This window comes from Camelus dromedarius, chromosome 11 (genome assembly GCF_036321535.1).
Source record: "Camelus dromedarius isolate mCamDro1 chromosome 11, mCamDro1.pat, whole genome shotgun sequence".
Lineage (NCBI taxonomy): Eukaryota > Metazoa > Chordata > Mammalia > Artiodactyla > Camelidae > Camelus > Camelus dromedarius.
Window position 1 is genome coordinate 4,806,047 of NC_087446.1, and position 18,823 is coordinate 4,824,869.

At 43.8% G+C, this 18,823-nt stretch overlaps 1 protein-coding gene across 1 annotated transcript in view; it reads left to right on the forward strand.

Moving 5' to 3' along the window:
* Positions 1 to 4: 4 nt before the first annotated feature.
* The window catches only part of EFCAB6 (EF-hand calcium binding domain 6), a 180,553-nt gene continuing 161,734 nt past the window's right edge, over positions 5 to 18,823 (forward strand). The window contains exons 1-3 of the mRNA XM_010983456.3: positions 5 to 162; positions 6,837 to 6,925; positions 14,854 to 14,920. Coding sequence (XP_010981758.3) covers positions 73 to 162; positions 6,837 to 6,925; positions 14,854 to 14,920 — 246 coding nt within the window. The 5' untranslated portion in view covers positions 5 to 72. The remainder of the gene's footprint in view (positions 163 to 6,836; positions 6,926 to 14,853; positions 14,921 to 18,823) is intronic.

Here is an 18,823-nt window from a genome sequence, read left to right on the forward strand (position 1 = left end):
ATATTTCAAAAAATTACTGATAAAGGAGATGAGTTGAAAAAAGCCTTTCACCTGCTCGACACCAGTAACAACATGACGGTGTCAAAGAATGAACTGAGAAGAATCATCACAACCTTCCTGCTGCCTCTCACCAGAGAACAGTTTCAACATGTGCTGGCTCAGGTAACTGCAGAAAAGATGCCGCAGATTAGAGGAGCGTGTCACCCAGTCTGGCTTCCCCCTCCACTGCCCCAAATAAAGTTTTCTCACAATCCACTTAATTAAATTCTGGCAATTTGGGATGGTCATCATGTACTTGGGGCATATTTTTGTGTGTAGCACTATGACAGCCTTTTTCTTTCAGGTTTTTTTTTTAAGGCTTCCATATAAAGAGTATTTGGTCAACTTACGTTTTGGACCTTAGCATTTGCATTCATCCATGCCTCAAGTGGTTATTGTACAACTACTGTACGCTCAACCCAGCACGGAGCAGGCAGATAGCTTTCGGCCATTGTTTCTTCAAATATTTTTCTTCCTCATCCTCTCCTCTCGCAGACGCTTTGGTGTTGTCCTGCAGACCCCAAGGCTCTGTTCAGTTTTTAAATATTTTCAAGGTACAGAGTATCCATCCATCTTCAGGCCCCCTGGCTCGCTCTTACTATCTCCATTGCTGTGAAGCTCTTTCAGTGAACATTTAATTTCAACATTGTATTTTTCAGCTCCAGAATTTTCATTTGGTTATTTTTTTGTAATTTCTATTTATTTACTTCGATTTATTTTTTTCAATTATAAGCATATTTTTTAAAAAGTCTGAGCATACTTAGAATAGCTACTTAAAGATCCTTAATCTGATATTTCTAACATCTGGGTCATCTTAGGTTTGGCCTGCTTTGATTTTTTTTTTTCCCCTTAAACATTTCTCTGGTTCTTCATTAAAAAAATTTTTTTTTCTTCAGGGGAGGTAATTGGGTTTATTTATCTGTTTTTAATGGAGGTGCTGGGGATTGAACCGAAGACCTTGTGCATGGTGAGCCCACACCATACCACTGAGCTATAACCTCCCCCTGGTTCTTCATTGTTGAGTGTAGTTGGGTGATATCCCGACCAATGCTAGCCATTAGAAGTATAATGTGGGCCATATATGTACTTTTAAATTTTCTAGTAGCTACATTACAAAAATAAGAAAGAAATAAGTGAAATTTATTGTAATATTTTTACTTAACCAAATATATCCAAAATATGATCACATTTCAACATGTAATCACTGTTTAAAATTGGTAATAAGGTATTTTACATTTTTTTCTGTGTGCTAAGTCTACAAAGCCTGGTGTATATTTACACTTACGGCAGACCTTAATTCTGACACTAAACATCCATTGGAAATACTGTCTCTATTTTTAGATTTCGTAAAATCTGCAACTGAACTACGAGATTCTTACACCCAGTTGTTCAAACTTAGAAGTTTTCCAACAACTGAATTAATTTTAGAATTTAAATTAACTAGCGTCAACTGTAACAGCCGGGCCAGTTCATCAGCTGCCCTCCCACACTTCAGGCGCTCGGGCGTCACCTGCGCGCGGCTGCCCATTGGACGGCGCTGGGCGCTGGGCGCTGGGCGCTGCGGGCACTGTGCTGTGGGGGCCCCGCTTCCGTTGTGCTCCTCCAAGACTGTCTGTGCTTCTGCTTTGGCAGGAAGTGAACTTGCAGGTTCGGTCTCTCTTGCTGGGCAGTCACTCAGCTCTTTTGTCTTTAGCTGGGACTCGTTGAGTCTGACCTGCACACGCGTGGTTCAGGCATCAGCTAGAGACCCGGACACAGACAGTGGGTCTCCTCCCCGTCTCTCTCCTGTGAGACCCCCCCTCACATTTTTAATGGCTGTGCTTGCTTTGGGTTCTGTGTGCTGGGTCTTCGGGCCAGAAAGACGCTTAACACTTTGCAGAGTCAGACGTTATTTTGCAGAGTGTTGAGCGGATGTTTCCAGATGCCGAGACTCGGGCTTTCGCCTTTGCCGGGAACGTCACAGAAGAGCTGCTGGATTCTTCTCACCGCAGCTCGTAAGGCCCGCGTGACTTCGGTCTGCCCATTACTGCCGATGTTCGCTTTGGCCAGCCGATTAAGAGGGGCTCTTCCAGCTCCATCTGTCTTTCTCATGGTAGAGTACTCTTCATCCACTTCGTAATTAACAGGAGTTTTGTGGGAGACACTTTGAATCTGTGCATATCTGCCATTCCTCACCAAACTTGCATTTACTCATGTTTGCAGGGACTCAAGACTTCCTATTTTATTAAGTGGGTTATGATTCGTTACTTTCATTATTTATTTTGATGTTTAAATTATCCCTAAGTTAGCCAGCAGGAGCCCCTTCATGCTGGTTTCTAGGTCCTTTGACACGTCCCCATCATTCTTTGAACACTTCCTTGCTTTCTGATGCAAGACATTCCAAACTCACGTGTACTCTCCCTGCCTCAGCTTTAGAATCATCCATTTCTCCAAAGAGCTCTGGTTCCTTTTAACGGGAAAAGGTACCCAGAATCTAGGGTCTGGGCACGAGGGCTGCTCATTGCCACTGGATGTCACTGCCCCAGGCCCTCCAGGTGGGCAGAGCTCCAGGGGATACATTCCCCACCCCAACGTGTACCCACACATGTACATCTACATCCATTTCTATATCAGTCTCTCTATAGATTGAAAACCATGAGTTCAAACAATACCACCAATTCTCAGCTAGCGCTCCAGGGTTCATTCTCATTTTCTCACCTTCCATATTCGTAACTACCTTTTCAGACCACGAGAAACTTGGCTTCTTTTACTCTCAGTATATTTAATTCTTTGATCAGTCTCCCTGGCCTGTGACTCCTCTCCCGTCTCCAGCACTCCCCTTCCCCCACGTGGGTGCCCTCCTCACCCCACTTGGGCTCACACACTGGTCTGGACCTCCATGGCTCCCATGTTGTGGACACCATTCTTCTCTGCCCCGTCTAACGACTTTAGGATGGAATTGTTGGGGAACAGACAGGGAAGAAGGGAAAGGAAAGAAAGATGAAGAGTTTTCTGCTTCTTTAAAAATGTTTCCCCTTTATTCACTTCCAAAATTTCACAAATGGTACATTTTGATTCTTTCACATGTCACCCTTTATTGTATCTACATTTTAAATTAAGGCTTTATTAAAATACAAGTTATGTATCATAAAATTCACCATTTAAAAATGTACAAGTTTGTGGTTTTTAATATATTCACAGAGTTGTGCAGCCGTCACCACTATCTGATTCCAGAACATTTCATCGCCCCTGAAGGAGAGTTTGTATTCATTAGCAGTCACTCCCCCTTCCCCTGATCCCGATGATGGACTTTACGTCACAGTAGATTCATACAAATGGAATAATACAATAGATGACCTTTAGTCTCTGGCTTCTTTCACTAAGCATAATGTTTTCAGGCATGAATAAGTACTTCTTTTAATGGCTGAATAACATTCCATTGCATGGATACACCACGTTTTATCACCATCTGTTGAAGGACCTTTGGGTGGCCTCCACTTTTTGGCTTTTGTGAGCAATGCCGCTCTGAAATTTCACGTACAAGCGTTTACGTGGACATACGTTTTCACTTCTCTTGGGCACGTACCTAGGAGTGGAATTGCCGAGTCACGTGGTGATGTTCTTTTGCTTTTAAAGAACATTTGTCCTCGCAAACATTGCATCAGTTTCCTCATAAACTTGATTTCACTGATACTTTATACCAAGTGGAAAGTTAAAATATTATTTCCTGCTAATGTCTCCCTATATTCCTGATCTAATGTTAATTAAAAAATTTGACAACCTTCCCAAGCTAACCAGCTCTTCAGGAAGAGGGAAAGTACACAAAACGTGAAATGTGTAGCCATTTTCAAAAGCTACATCTGTTTTTAAAATAAATCACTGAGAACTGTAGAACTTCAGAGACTTTAAGAAGCAGGTTCTGGTAGTCTATCTTCAATGATAAGCATGTTTTTCTAGAACCTTCAGCCCCTGTGACCATGTTTAGCCAGGGAGGCTGGCATGCGGTGTATTTTCAGGAGTCCGGGTTCACTGGGAAAGAAGGGCCGGGCTTCTCCTACAAATCCCGGGACTTCTCAGCATGTGCGACTTCTAGATCTTGTAATGACTATTCTGCGTGGTGGTACAAACTTTCTTTTCCAATGGTTAATAAAAGCCTAACTGGAAACGTATAAAACTGGTAAAATATTTCACAAGCAGCTCACCTTTAAAATTAGAAAACAATTTTCCTATTACAGTGAATTTTAAATTTCATTTCAATTTTTAATTTTCAAGTTTTAATTTTATTTTGAGAGCCACATCAAGAATGTTTGGACCTCGGGGTGTCATGGTGACTGAGGATCAAGGCAAGAACGATGAGGAGGCATTGCTTGTGACCTGCCCTGCACCTTAGTTTTCACTGACAGTAATAGGAATTTTTAAAAAATGTGGCCTCAGTCTCTGAATATTAATATAACACTTTAAAAGAAGTTGAATTGGTGAACAGATTCCAGAGAAGGAGAACAAAGTCCTGTTCTCGTCCTAGTGGTTGTGCCGGGCTGGGGAAAGAGAAGTCTTTGAAGACACCTGTCAGCATACTGGCGTTCATTTACAAACCACGCTCCCCCAGCCCCAGCCTAAGAATTTGCTTTCAGTGATTCATCAGGGGGCGGCTTTGATTCTCAGACGTTTTGGCCAGAATCACAAATACTGGAGAGGCAAATCCTTAGCAGAATCTCTCCTTTTAGACTAAATTCTTGGGTTTTCTAAGGGCTTAGTTTTGGAGACAAGTCATTGCAAAAGTTGTCTGCCGCCTCAGAATTTGCATTAGATCATAAGTAACAATATGGAATACCACGAAAGCTTCAACAGGTTGATGGACTTTTTTCTTTTTTTTTCCCTTCTTTCTTTCCTCCCTCCCTCCCTCCTTTCTTTCCTCCCTCCCTCCCTCCTTCCTTTCTTCCTTTCTTTCTTTCTTTCTTTCTTTCTTTCTTTCTTTCTTTCTTTCTTTTTCCTTCCTTCCTTCCTTCCTTCCTTCCTTCCTTCCTTCCTTCCTTCCTTCCTTCCTTTCTTTCTTTCTTTCTTTCTTTCTTTCTTTCTTTCTTTCTTTCTTTCTTTCTTTCTTTCTTTCTTTCTTTCTTTCTTTCTTTCTTTCTTTCTTTCTTTCTTTCTTTCTTTCTTTCTTTCTTTCTTTCTTTCTTTCCCTCTCTCTCTCTCTCTTTTTTGCAAGCAGGGTGGTTAGTGTAATGGGCTCTGAAGTCACAGATTTCTGTGACTTAATGACTTAATGGCAGCCCCAGGCAGGGAGGTCACACCTGTGCTCTGAAATGCAGAACATTTCAGCATCCTCAGGAGGTGGTTTTGGGTTAGATGAGTTAAAACCGAGAGCAGCGCCTGTGCCCGTTTATAAAGTGTGAGCTGTGCAGGCGTAAGTTTCTTCCCTTCCTCGCGAGCGCTGTCACCACCGAAACGGTGAGGGTACCCAGCCTTGGAAACTGCACACTGCACCTGGTCTTGCCCTTCTTCTGTAAGATTAGGGGAACTTTGAAGTGTCTGCCCAAATTATATATACTAAAAAATGCCCTATCAGAAATAGAAGCGCTGCGTGTCCTTTCCAGGAAAAGGCTCCTCAGAGGCCCACCCTGTGAACCCCTCTCCCTCTGGTCCCATTTCCTAGTTCCGCATGTTTTAAATGGTAAAGAGGAACTCGTCCTTTGGGGAAGACTGAGGTAACCGTGCTAGGCTTTGAGGCTGGAAGTTTAAGCGCTAAGTCAACTTGGTTGTATAGGGTTGGGGGCCGTTCAGCTCTCTGGGAAATCGTACTTTGTGTATTTGCATGAAGCTTAGTAAAGTATATTTATATTGATTATGTATTTATTTTAATTTTAGTTTCATGATACTCTTTGGGAAATAGCTATTTTCACTTTTTTAAAAAATTGACTTTTTATTTAGAAGTAATTTCAAACCTCCAGAAAATTTGTGAGAATAAGAGTAATACAGATAATACCCATAGAACCGTTACCCACATTTGCTGGTTGTGAGTGTTTCATCTCATTTGCTTCTCCAGTGCACTTTCATTATGTGTGTGTGTGTGTACAATATATGCAATACGTAATGTGTACATAATGTTTTTTTCTGACCCATCTAACAGAAAGTTGCTTGTATTATGGTTCTTTACTTCTAAATACTTCAGCGTGTATTTCCTTAAGAATAAGAACTATTCCCTTACATAATCACCGTACAGTTATCAACTTCAGTAAATTAAACTTTGAGATAATAATGCTTTTATTTAATCTGTAGTCGTACTGACCCACTTGACCCAATGATATCCTTTATACAATTTTAAACTTAAAGTTGACCTTTTTTTACCTTAAAAGCATATGAAAGTTCACATGACACTCAGAGGATAAATTGTGCTGTGGCCTCAGACTCTTGGGAAATATATTTGTGTGTGTGTATATATATATGTGTGTGTGTGTGTATATATATATACACACACGTATACAAAAATACCTATATATATATACAAAATATATGAGAATATGTTTGTACTAATTTTACTTTATTTTTTGGATAGATCTAGATTTTAGATAATTTGGTAGACTACTTGTTGACTTTTAGCTGAGCAGAGATGAGATGACTTTTAGCAGAGCAGAGATGAGCGTTCTGGCATTCACGCTGTTTGTGCCTGTTGTGCTGAGGACGTGTATCAGCTCAGAGCCCTGGGTTAAACACTGGAAGTGTCACTGGAACGCCCACCCCCGCGTCGTGAGCCTGCTGTGCTGGCCACTGCCCAGATCCAGAGTCTCTGACCGGCTGTCATTCTTCTCGTTTGCGTGTAGATCCCCCTCACCAGCTCTGGCGCCGTTCCGTACCTTGAATTCCTGTCCAGGTTCGGTGGAATTGACCTGAATATAAATGTTATAAAGAGGTAAGTTTTTTTCCTCGTATGAAAATGTGAAATTTGGAATGGTAAGAGTTAGGACATGAGGTCATGAGAGCTGATCATGTCAGCAGATACGTATGGGAGATGTGAGGGAACAGCTTTGTCCACATAGAATTTAATGGAGTTAATCCTCAGTCTAAAATTTACTTAGAGAAGATTCTAACATCTGTATAGGGTATATTTCAGAACAAGAGAAATAATACTTACTGTATTAAGAATGGAAACATAGCAAATTAAAACCAGATTAACATATTTCATATGCAGTGTATTTCAGATTTGGAAATAAGGAATTTTCACTGAAGTAAAAATATTAAGATGCCAAATTTAAAATGTGTTTCTTATATACATTTTAAGTGTATTTCTTTGGAAAGCGATCATATTTTGGTAGCTAGAAATAGATGAAACATTTTTAGAAAGAACTTGGTAGGAGCTCCTTTTTATTTAATAGCTGTAACATGAGCGTGGGGCTCATTTGCTTTGTTTGCAAAACGAGTGTTCAAGTCTGAACCTTAATGTCTCTCTCAGCTGTAAAGTTCTTTGATTCTAATATGTGATTTAGGAAATACTGTTTTAGTAAACAAATTATTTACCCAGATTATCTAACTCTAAGTGAATAAGCACCATTTTTTTTCAGGCACTATGTAAATGATTATAAAAATTAAATTGGTCCCAAAATGTTAGCAAGTTTTGGTATTATAGCTTTTATGATTGAATCCGTCGTGGATGCAGCTTAGGTGTGAGAATTAGTGCAGCAGTGGGGCGGGGGAGATGGGGAGTTGTTCAGTGGGTGTGGAGGTTCAGTTGTGTAAGATGAGCCAGTCCTAGCTATCTGGTGCACAGCAGTGTGAATGTACTTAACGTTACTGAACTGTATGCTTAAAAATGCTTAAGATGGTAACTTTTATGTCATGTGTTTTTTTTACTACAATGAAAAAAAGAAAAGAAAAGAATTAGTGCAGCAGCTCACACAAGAATGACAGAGTATTAGCCGCTCCATGATCTGGGGCTTCTTTGTGCTCTGATCAGTTGATGCTCCATATTTGGTGGACAAGATAACTTCCAGGTTCATTCGAAAGAGTGACTGGTCATTATATAGGCTGCATATCCATATCCTTGACCTAAAACCATCCCCATTTGTGGGGTAAGTTTGTTGGATGGACAGTAACCTAATTTGAATATTCTTTGTTGAAAAAAGCTAAACAGTTGGAAAAACTGAAAGCAGGAGAGTTCCTTTTTGTTTGTGTTTAATTGTGATACCTCGGTCTAATAATGAAAAGTATGATAACTTACTTCCTTAGTTTTTACTTCCTTAAACATAAAAGGCTAAATATTTAAACTAAAATTTTCTGACTTACTCTGAAGTCAGAAAGATTTCTTAGTCTGAAAGATTTCTGACTTACTCATGAAGTTAAATTCTCTTTATTGTTGGCCATGCATTATAGTGCATAAAGACATCTCTTCTTAGTACTATGGCAGGCTATCTCCATGAACAACACTTCCATTGAAAACAACTAAAATGGTGGATAAAAGGTAAAATATTTTAATACATTAGTGAGCTGGCAAAAAAGTAATTCTCAGAGGCTATACATGCAGTAAAAATTGGAATCCAGAGAAGTAAGCTTTCTATAAAGCCAGCTTTTTCCCTGAGGGTATTGGCCAAATCTTGATGAAGTTGTGTTTCAGTTTTGTTGGCTATTTGGAGTGAAGGGGACAAGAGACAAGGCTGACAAGATCTGCCCAAGGTATTGGAACCTAATAGAAGACCAGGGCACATACTGTTGGGACCCCTATACGCTCTTGCAAGGATAATTTACAAATATAAACTCACATCACAGAGGGCACAAGGAAACCTACCTGTTTCAACACTGGCATTGGGTGAATAGGGGAAAAATTGTAATCACAAGTTCATTTTCATGAAAATCTGTGCCTAAAATAATGCTACCCATGTGGTCTGAAAAGTCTCAGGCTAGGAACTTACTTAAAACTGCTCTTGGACTGGGTGTGCCCTTCTGTAGAGGAATTCATCTACAACGTAGCCCTTGTCCAGGATGTCCAGAGGTAATATGTCATAAAAAACAACCTTGAAAACCATGAGGAAAGCAGAACGAGGCCTGCAAGCAAATAACAATAACACCCAGTAGAATCAGATCTCCAAACACCTGGAATACTGCAACCATGAGATACAGAATCTAAAACCAGTGTTTTACAGTCTTTAAAGAAATGAACGGATGGATTCAATATATGAATAGGAAACAAGAGGCAATAAAAATAAAGATTTAAAGACGTACAATATAGAACTTCTGGCACTGAAGGATACGATTATTGTAGAATAAAATTCAGTGGATGGGTGAAAGTAGTGGATTAAACACAGCTGAAGAGAGCATTTGTGGAGTAGAAAATAGATCTGAAACTATTATCCAGAATGCAGCACAGGAAGGCGGAGAGGTGCGAAACATGGAGGTCAGAGGTAGCTAAGCGCATGGAGGGTGGGAAGAGGGGGCCTCGTGATACGTCCTATTGGATTTCCAGATACCTAAGAGAAAGAGTAGGACAGACTCTGTATGTGAAGAGATAATGGCTGAGAATCTCAAGCCAGATAAATAAAAAGGAATGCCTGTCTAGACGTGTCACATGTATCACAGTGAGCCTGCAGAACATCAAAATCAAAGAGAAAATACTAGAGGCAGTGAGACGAAAAACAGAATTGACTTCAGAGGAGTGACAGTTGGACTGACACGAATGTCTCAACAGTGACAATCAAAGGTATGAGATTGTGGGAAAAGCTCCTCGGTGTGCTCAACTATAATATTTGCCATCCTAGAATTCTATACTATTTTTGTAAGAATAGAGTGAGAGCTTTTACTGTGGGAACCCCTGGGAGCCTCTCCTCCTCTTGCCCTTGTATCTGCCCGTCCACTGATACCAGAGTATTTGCAAAAGGAAGATACTTCTGGCACTCTTGCCTATGGTGTTCGAGGTTACCTTTGACTTAGATCTTGTAGACTTTCTTCACACTGATTTGTATTAAATGAGGCCACCTTTGCACTGCATTATCTGCTTATTAGACCTGGACTCAATCCTAGGACACTGACAGAGTTGTAGTTCAAATTCCCTGAATTCGTGACAGTGGGACTTACTATTCTGGTCACAGCCCTTCCCGTCTGGAAATATGGTTTGAGAGGTCACATTTTGTATCAGCCAAAACTTAATACCCTTGACAGCATAGAGTGAACACAACCCAGGAAATGTGTGCCATCTGTTCTGCCCTGGCCATCTCAGCCTTTCCAGAACTGTCTGACATAAGGAAGTTCCTGAATGTCTGATGGTGGTTGATTAAGGTTGGAGCTAAGATGAAGATTAAAGAGGACGTTTTGTGTCAAAAGACATTTAAGACCTAGAATGATACCAAAAAGTCTATGCCTCTGAGGGTATGAGAGCTGGAAGGACTATTGTGGGCTATTTATCTACCACGGAGGCCCTCACGTCATCTATAATAATGTTAGTATCATCAGTAACCCTTGAGAAATATCCAAGGAATTATTCTACTTAAAATGAGAAAATCGAACCTTTGAGATTTGCTTCTGATGGATGTGCGGGGAATTCCTGCTTATGGGCCAAAAGTGTCTCCTGCTTTGATAGTCTGTGTGGCTCTCAGCACAGTGCTGCCTGCCTTGAAGGACAAGCACAACCTTCCAGGCACACAGCAATCAGAACAGAGGTCAGGAGAAGCTTTGGGAAGCTTTCTGAGCACCACGTGATAAGGTTCACTATTCTGAAGAGCTTACTGAAGAACCTGAGAATTACGCTGAAGCTAAATTCATTCACAAGACCATATATTGCAAAATTCTTTTGCTGGAACAGGTACCACAAATTCAAGTGGATAAAGCAAATCACAGCAGCAGAGTGTTTGTCAACAGAGCAGGTGTGACGTTAACTTGAGGCAGGTAGGCTGGGGAGGCAGAGAAGAAAGGAGGAAACAAGGCTTTTGGCCAAGAGAAGCGGGATTTGGAGGGGGAGATTGCCGCAAAGAAACAAGCAGCTAAAGGAACTCCAGAAAAGAGTTAAGACGTTCAAACAAAAGAAAAGGAGCATTCTGCGCCTTGAATCTGTGTGCCTCTGTAGGTCAGTCCAGTTTGGACAGCTTGTTTGAATTTCTGAAGATTAAAGACATGATGAAAGTCAGTGAGAAACATTTAAAAAAACAGAGACATTTCAGACAAAAACTGAGGTAGTTCACTCCTGCAGATCTTGACTAAAGGAAATTCTAAAAGTTGTGCTAAAGGCAGAAGGAAAGTGATCCTCCTGGGGTCTGCAGGGCCCTCTGACCTGGCTGTCCCCACCCCCCAACAGGCGCACTGCTACTTTCCTCTTTGCTCACTGTGTCCCAAAGCCAATGGCCTTCTTGTTGCTCCTGTCTTAGGGCCTTTGACAGGTGGTTGCCACCGTCTGCAGTGCTTCTCCCCAGATAAGGCTGTAGGTCACTCTGCTCACACCCATGAAGTTAACACAGAAGTGTGATTTTCTTAATCTAGAATGTGAGCGCCGTGAAGGCAGGCAACTTGATCAGTTTCATTTATTGATGAATGCCAAACCCCTAGGACACCATTTGGCACATAGTTGGTGCTTAATATATATTTATTGAATAAGTGGATGGAAAAACAGCGATGACAACCAACAAATGACGTCTACAGGCAGCAACCTGACATGGATGTAATATTGAGTGAAAGAGGAAGAGACAAACGAATGCTTCTGTTCATATGTGAAGTTCAAAAACAGACCCACTGAATCCTATATTGTTTAGGGATACATATCTAGGTGGTAAAATTGTAATAAAATAAAAGTAAATGCTATCAGAAGAGCTAGGATAGAGGTTACTACCAGGAGGAGAGGAAGTATGATTGGAGGAGGGCAGATGTGGGGCTCTTTGTGTTTGGCTTTACGCCTTGATTTGAGTAATTGTTAAACAGGTGTTTGCCTTAATTGTAATTAAACTCTGCAAATGTGCTGTATGTACTTTTCTGCATAGAGGTTATACTTCATAATAACAATTTAAAACTCAATGAATTGAATAAACAGATTAGACATAGCTAAAGGAATGAGTGAACTGGAAGATTGGGCAGGAAACATTAGGCAGGATGCAGCACACAGACAGACGGTGTGATGGAGCCTCGAAGCCCTGTAAGGTCTGTAAGCTCTGGAGTAACGAGGGATGCTGTGGGCTAAGAGCCAGAGGAACAGTGGCTGAGGATTTTCCAGAACTGAAGAAAGGTACTATTCCATGGATTCAAGAAGTCAAATCTCAAACAAGATTAAAAACAGAGGTGAGGGCAGAACCAGAGACCAAGAGGCCAAGAGATCTTAAAAGCCGCCAAAGGGCAACATCTGCACAGAAGTGACTTCTGAGTAGTCACGCTGGAAGCCAGGTGAGGGCGGATTAATGACTACGATGTGCTGGAAGAAAAATCACTGCAATCCTAGAATCGTATACCTGAAGAAAATATCTTTCAATATTGTTAATACTGAAATAAAGACATTTATTGAAACAAAAGTGGATTTGGCCCCCAAACCCAGGACAAGTAATTCTAAACATGTACTTTAGGTAGAAGGAAAATGATCCCAGATGGAAGGTTTGAGATAATGCAGGAAGGAATTCCAAGTGAAGCTGTGTAGTTAATGTGAATCCCTGCTGACCACAGGGAACAATCGTGACTGTAGGAAATAATGATGGCTTCTGGAATCCAAAAATAGAATTAGAGCACATGATAGTAGTAATATATAAATTGAGAGGAGGGACTGGAGTTAAAAATCTAGAGTTGTTACACTGTCCAGTAGGAAGATGAAAGTTTGGATTAACTTGAGACTGAAAAATATGCTGGTTGTAATGTCCAGAGCAATTACTGCAAGCTTAAAAATGAGTGTATAACTCCCAGACGTACAGAGGTACAAAAATGGAATGATAAAGATGGAATCAACCCAAAAGAAGGCAAGAAGCAGCAGAGGACAGGTAGAAATCCGGAACAAATCAGTCAATAGAATAAAGAAACCTCTTAAAAGACAAAGCTAGCAAACAATAAAATCCACTAAAAGAAAAACCTAAATGTTAAGTTTATAGAAAGGTTAAACTTGAAAGGATTTAAGAAGACATACCATTCAAATAAATACTCATCTAGAGAAAGCTGGTGTCACCAAGTTAACATCAGGCGATAGCCGGAGCTCCCCGGAAGCAGACACTGAGATGGAGGTTGGGGTGCAGACTTTCCAGAGGAAGCCCTGGCCGAGTGCGGAGGAGGGAGCCAGGAGGCTGGGCTTGGGAGGGTGGCCTCCTGGCCTCCCGGGCAGGGAGGGACGTCTCCACTTCCCCAGTGGATGGTAGGTACACAGGCATGTCTGACTTTCATTCCTTAAACATATGTTGCAAATAGTGTTTTGTATCTATTCAATATATAATTAAAATAATATTAAATACATTACATTTAACATAGGATCCTAAGGCTGGATTCCTGGTTTCCTCTTTAACTCGGCCGGGGCACTTAACCTCTCTGAGCCTCAGTTTCCTCCTGTGTGAAATGAAGTTATTGTCTGTGTGAAGCGCTCCGACAGTTCCCCTACCCCAGCATGAAGTCCAGTTTCCTTATCACGGTCCCCAGCACCACGGGGCTGTGTCTGCCTCCATCTCTGAACTCACCCCACGTTCCTTGGCCCTGCTTGGAGGGCCCTGGTCCCCTCGGCCCCAAAGTAGCAGCCCTGGGGTGTGCCAGGCTCCTGCCTGCTCTGGGCTTCATGCTGCTGCGTGTTCCCTTCTTTGCCTGGAGAGCTTTTCCTCCGAGTAGACGGCTCCTGATGGCTCCTGAGGGCTCCTGGCTCCTCGGCTTGGGGGTCTCTGTTCACATGACTGTTGTCTGCCCCCCCAGAAGTGTCGGCCCATCTCCCCCAGTCTCTGGTCCATCCCTGCCTGCCTTTATTGTCCTCACAGTAGTCATTATTATTTCAGCTCACATTACTTATTTGATTGCTTGTTTCCTGTCTGTCACTGTCACTAACATTAAGCTTTTTCAAGATTAGGAACGGTGTCCTGCTCAACCTGGTGTAGGAGGCGCTGGATGAATACTGTAAAGTGTCCTCTGTCACCCTCTACCCTGACCCTAGCCCTACAGTTTGTTCCAAAGAGGGGCTTCGAAGCCGTTAATAGATACACAGATAATACAAAATCAAAAATAGTTAATAAAAGCAGATGGAAATGGGGGAGGGTATAGCTCAGTGGTAGAGTGCGTGCCTAGCATGCACAGATCTTGGGTTCAATCCCCAGTACTTCCAATAAAATAAATAAACAAGTAAACCTAACTACTTCCCCTGCTCCCCACCAAAAACCAAAAACCAAAAATAAAAAAACAAAAGGGAAAAAAAGTGGCTAAGAAAAGCAGGCAGAGCCAAGGGGTGGTACAGATGTGCACCCATCCTAAGTCCTTTACGGTGTGGGTACGAGAGCCCCACGGAGTGAACGGGGGGCCCCCGGGGGGCAGAACACTGCAGCAGCAGAGGGCTGGGGGTGGGCTGCGAAGCCAGAGCACCTGGGTCTGAACCCGGCGCCGCCACCTCTGCACAGTGACCTTGGGCTTCCCCAGTCTCCTCTGTAAAGTGGGGTGAGGATGGCCCCTAAGCCCATGGAGGTGCTGTGAGGGTCACACGAGACTCCCACCCTACCCTAGAGGAGTCAGGTGAGGGGACCAAGGCGTGCAGGCGCCAAGTAACTGGCCCAAGTTCACGCTTCTGGCAGCTGGTTGTGCAGAAGGAATATCTTGCATTTAAAAATCTATAATTTAGGAATCCGTGTAATTTTGGTCTCTGCATGTCCTCTGTAAACATTTATTTGGTTACAAAATTTTAACAAACAGTGTTTCCTCCTTATCTTTAAGGGGAGGTGAGGATGAAACGAATTGCTGTCGGACATTAAAAGAACTTGAAGTCCAAGTGGGAGAAAAGGTAACAGAGATCTTTCGAAGTTCTTTCCCCCACCCACCGTCAAAAGTAGTCACTAGCAGAGGGCGGTGATGTGAAGCGAGCTGCGTCTGCTCACCCGCGTCCTCTTGTCAGTCGCCTGACTGAATAGATGTCCCGTGAAAGCCTGTGTGCAGACCGCTCCGCCGGCCTCGGATGGCATTTCTTGATGCATGGCACCAGCAGAAGTGCTGGAATGTTAATTCCTTTTGTATTAACTTTAGATCATTATTAGTAGGGCTGCCCTTTCTGTTTTTGTCTACGATTGAAGCAATGTTTTGTTTAGGAAGAGAAAACGACTGCTTTTCAGCAGTAAACGCCAATCACAAGCAGCAGGGTAAAAATAACCAGTAAAGCTCGGAGTGATAGATACTTAAGTATCGAGTAATTTAGCCACGAAAGCTACGACGTGTGTTTAGAAAGGGGCATAGAGCTCCGGTCCTGTCTGCCAATTATGGTCGGCTGTCACGCCGCACAGCTAAGGAGGGAAGAGATGTTCCTGGCTTTGGGGGCTTGGAATCGGACCCCTTTTTAAAATGCATTTGAGCCTGTCAATTACATGAGCAGTTTGAGAGTCATGGTTTAATTTATTTGATTCAATATGTCGGTTTGCAATGTGATAAATTTTCTTTCCTTTCTGAACTCTACTGAGTTTTTCATACATTTCAAAATCAAAAATAGCCAGAAACCCACAGAATGTTCGTCTAAATTTCCCTGGCTGGTGCCATTAACACCAGAAAATTCATCCTAGTGTGATCATTCTTTTAGCATTATGTGCTCCTAAAAACCTAGTCTCGCTATAGTTCATATTAGTAGGAACCCTGGTATAATATTTGCTTCTTCCACTATGGTCCGCTTGTTATTCTGTAAGAAATATGTTATAGGATTGCTATTATGTGTGGTATACGTCTTTAGTTTGTCTCCTCCTAAGCTCTGTTAATTATGAAATTCCCCTAGGAATGACGACCATCCCAGCCATGTAAATACTGTTACAGATCAATGACGCAACATTACAGTTCGAGTCAAGGGGTGTGGACGCAGGCCCGGCTTGTAAATTACTGAAAATAAGGCTTAGGATCAGGGGCGCACCACTGCCGGCCACCCTGTCATCTCAGGCCTCCCTTTATCCCAGCCTCCTTCCCGCAGAAGCCCTCCCACTAAGAGTGAGTTTAAGCTAGTGCAGCTTTCGGGCAAGGTCCGGTGAGAACAGAAGGGTGACATGGAGAGGCCGAGGAGCACAAGTTCCCCCTGCGGCCCTGGCCCTGGGCAGGCACGTGGCATGGGACGTGCTCTGCCATTTACCAACCGGGTGGTTTGGGCAACTCCTGGTCATGGGGCCTCTTCATCTGTCAGTGGGGGTGAGAACACCCATCTCGAAGTGCTGTTGTGCGGCTTAAAAATACCCCGCACGAAGCACCGGGAACACTTAGAGGAGGCCAGCGGTCATTATTATGGTTATTACTACAGCTTCCTTTGACTTATAGTTAGGAACACAAATGAAGGCCATCCCTTCCCACCCACCGCCCCCAAAGAAGCAGAGCAAACCAGACACACTCCTCAGCTGCTGGCAGGGCAGGAGCACGATTCCGTCTACTACTCTGGTCCTGCAAGTGGCCCACAGTCGAGCATTGCAGACCGAGAGGAACACCTAGCGGTTACTAACAGAAGGCCCGCTTCAGACATACGCTGTCATTGCTGAGTGATCTACACAGTTTGGAAATGAAAGATGCTAATTATTTTGTTTTAAATATAAGTCCACATGGCTGATTGGAGCCAAGAATGCATGCAAATGTCTCTCTGAATTTTGGGAGCCAGACTTTACTAAATGTGTGTGTGGTCTAGCCTTCCTAAACCTAAATAGTTAGTAGTTGGCACCCCAAACTGAGCAAACCCCAGGGCTTGTGTTTCCTAACTGTTTTCTTCTGCAGTGAGCTTGGTCTGGTGGCTGGGTCCTCAGCCTCTCCCTAACTCATGTGCACTTAAACCCACGCACCCCAGGCTCTCCGAGTCTCCTTTTCTCCATCAGGGAAGGGCAGGTTGGACAATCCCCAGGTCCCGTCTCTCCATCCTTTGGTGATGGGGATCCATGGCTTCATGTGAAGAGGTGGCTGTCTGATCCATGGGGCCCTGTATCTGAGGGAAGAGGAAGCTCTGTGCACCCAGGTGGTCCTCAGGGTGTCATCTTTGGGCTCCAGCTTGTCCCAGTTCCTCATTTAGTCTCCACTCGGGTCCCAGGGAGCAGGTGCTTTGAGTCTCCCACGCCCCACTTGCCCTCCCCAGCTTGGCCTCGCTTTTCCTTGGGTCATGAGTATGGCTGGCCTCTCTGGCTCCCCCTCTGTGCCTGCAATGGGGCATGTCCATGACCACTCCGAGTCCTCTGGTCTTCAGATTCCTTGCCCTCGTAGTCTCCAGGGAGGCAGAGGGAGTTAGCGGGAATCGGGCACGTCTGGCCCAGAATCCTGCCTCTGCAGCCTCCCACGGGGCCTTGGGCCGGACTCTCACTGCGCTGCGTTCCCAGCTCTGAAGCAGAGGCAGCACTTAACGTCTCAGGGTGGTTACGAGAGTGAATGAGAATAACGTAAGTGATGCCATTGCATTCAGTCAGTGCTCAATAAGTATTAGTCCCTTCCTCCCCGTCAGTGAGGCTGGTTCTCTCTGTCGGCGCTCCTGAAACTTTCCTGCGGTAGTGGCACCCCCTCAGCCACCGAGGTGGTAGGTTGTCCTACCCCACGAGAAACAGAAAACTGTGAACTGGCTGAGACAACAAGGAATTCGCATCTCATCTAAGAGGTCAGGAGGGGAGCACAGGTCCAGGCTTGGCTAACTCGTGACTCCTCCCGTCACCAGGAGGGGCCGCCCTTCCGGGCTTGACACCAGATACTGTGACGTCACATTTTTCCGGCGTGCTGTTTCTTCCTGTGTGACTCGTTATAATTAACATGGGAAAACTTCTCCCCACGGACTCACAGCCCAGGGTCATGTCCCCATCCAAACCAGTGGCCTGGACCAGGCCTGATTACTCCCTGGTGTGGTGGCTGGGCTCCCTCCCCTGCAGCATGTGGCCACCAGAGGGTAGATATCTGAACAAATTGACTAATGGAGGGAGGGTATTGTCAGAAAGGAGAAGGGGGCAGAGGTGAACGGATTTGGAGAAAGCGACCTAGTGTCTGCTTCAGCCCTCCTGCAAAAGGACCCCCTCGGCCGGCTGGGCCTTCACTCACTGAACACTGATGTAAATTTTTGGATTTTGCCAACTCTGATAATAATAGTTAGCCTGGAGTGAGCACTTACGGGGAGCTATTCTAAGTGCTTTACTGCATTAAAGTATTTAATTTCCAGGAGAGCCCCCGAGGCAGGTACCACTGTTACCCACCTGATGGGAAGGGAAACCAGGACAGAGACTAAGCAGCTGGGCCAAGTGTGCACAGCTGGTGGGCAGAGAAGCTGCAACTCCTGCCTTGGCAGCTTGGCTCCAGGGTCCTAGCTCTTAACCTCTAGGCCACCCTGCCTCTCGGAGGGCCTCTTTAGGAAGGGCATTGATGCTTACTTTGCATTCAGCAAATGTGACTTTTTGTTCTGCCTGGAGATAGACCCTGGCCATCACAGAGATGTCTCCGTAGTGACCGTCACTGTACCATGAGTGGAGGTTGCATTCCAACCAGAGTCATCTTGTCCCTGTAGCATCACCTTCAAACGGGCACTTGGGGATCTTCTTTCCTCTTCTGTCTGTGGCATCCTGCCCTCCTACACTCATTCCCAACTCCTCAGTCGCTTATGCTCCCTGCCTGCCCTGCAGGGTCCCGTCCCCATCCTGGAGCCATGGCAGCATCTGAGGCCCAACAATTAGGTTCTTCACATTCTTCAAGTGGGGAATCTGCCAGGAAAAAA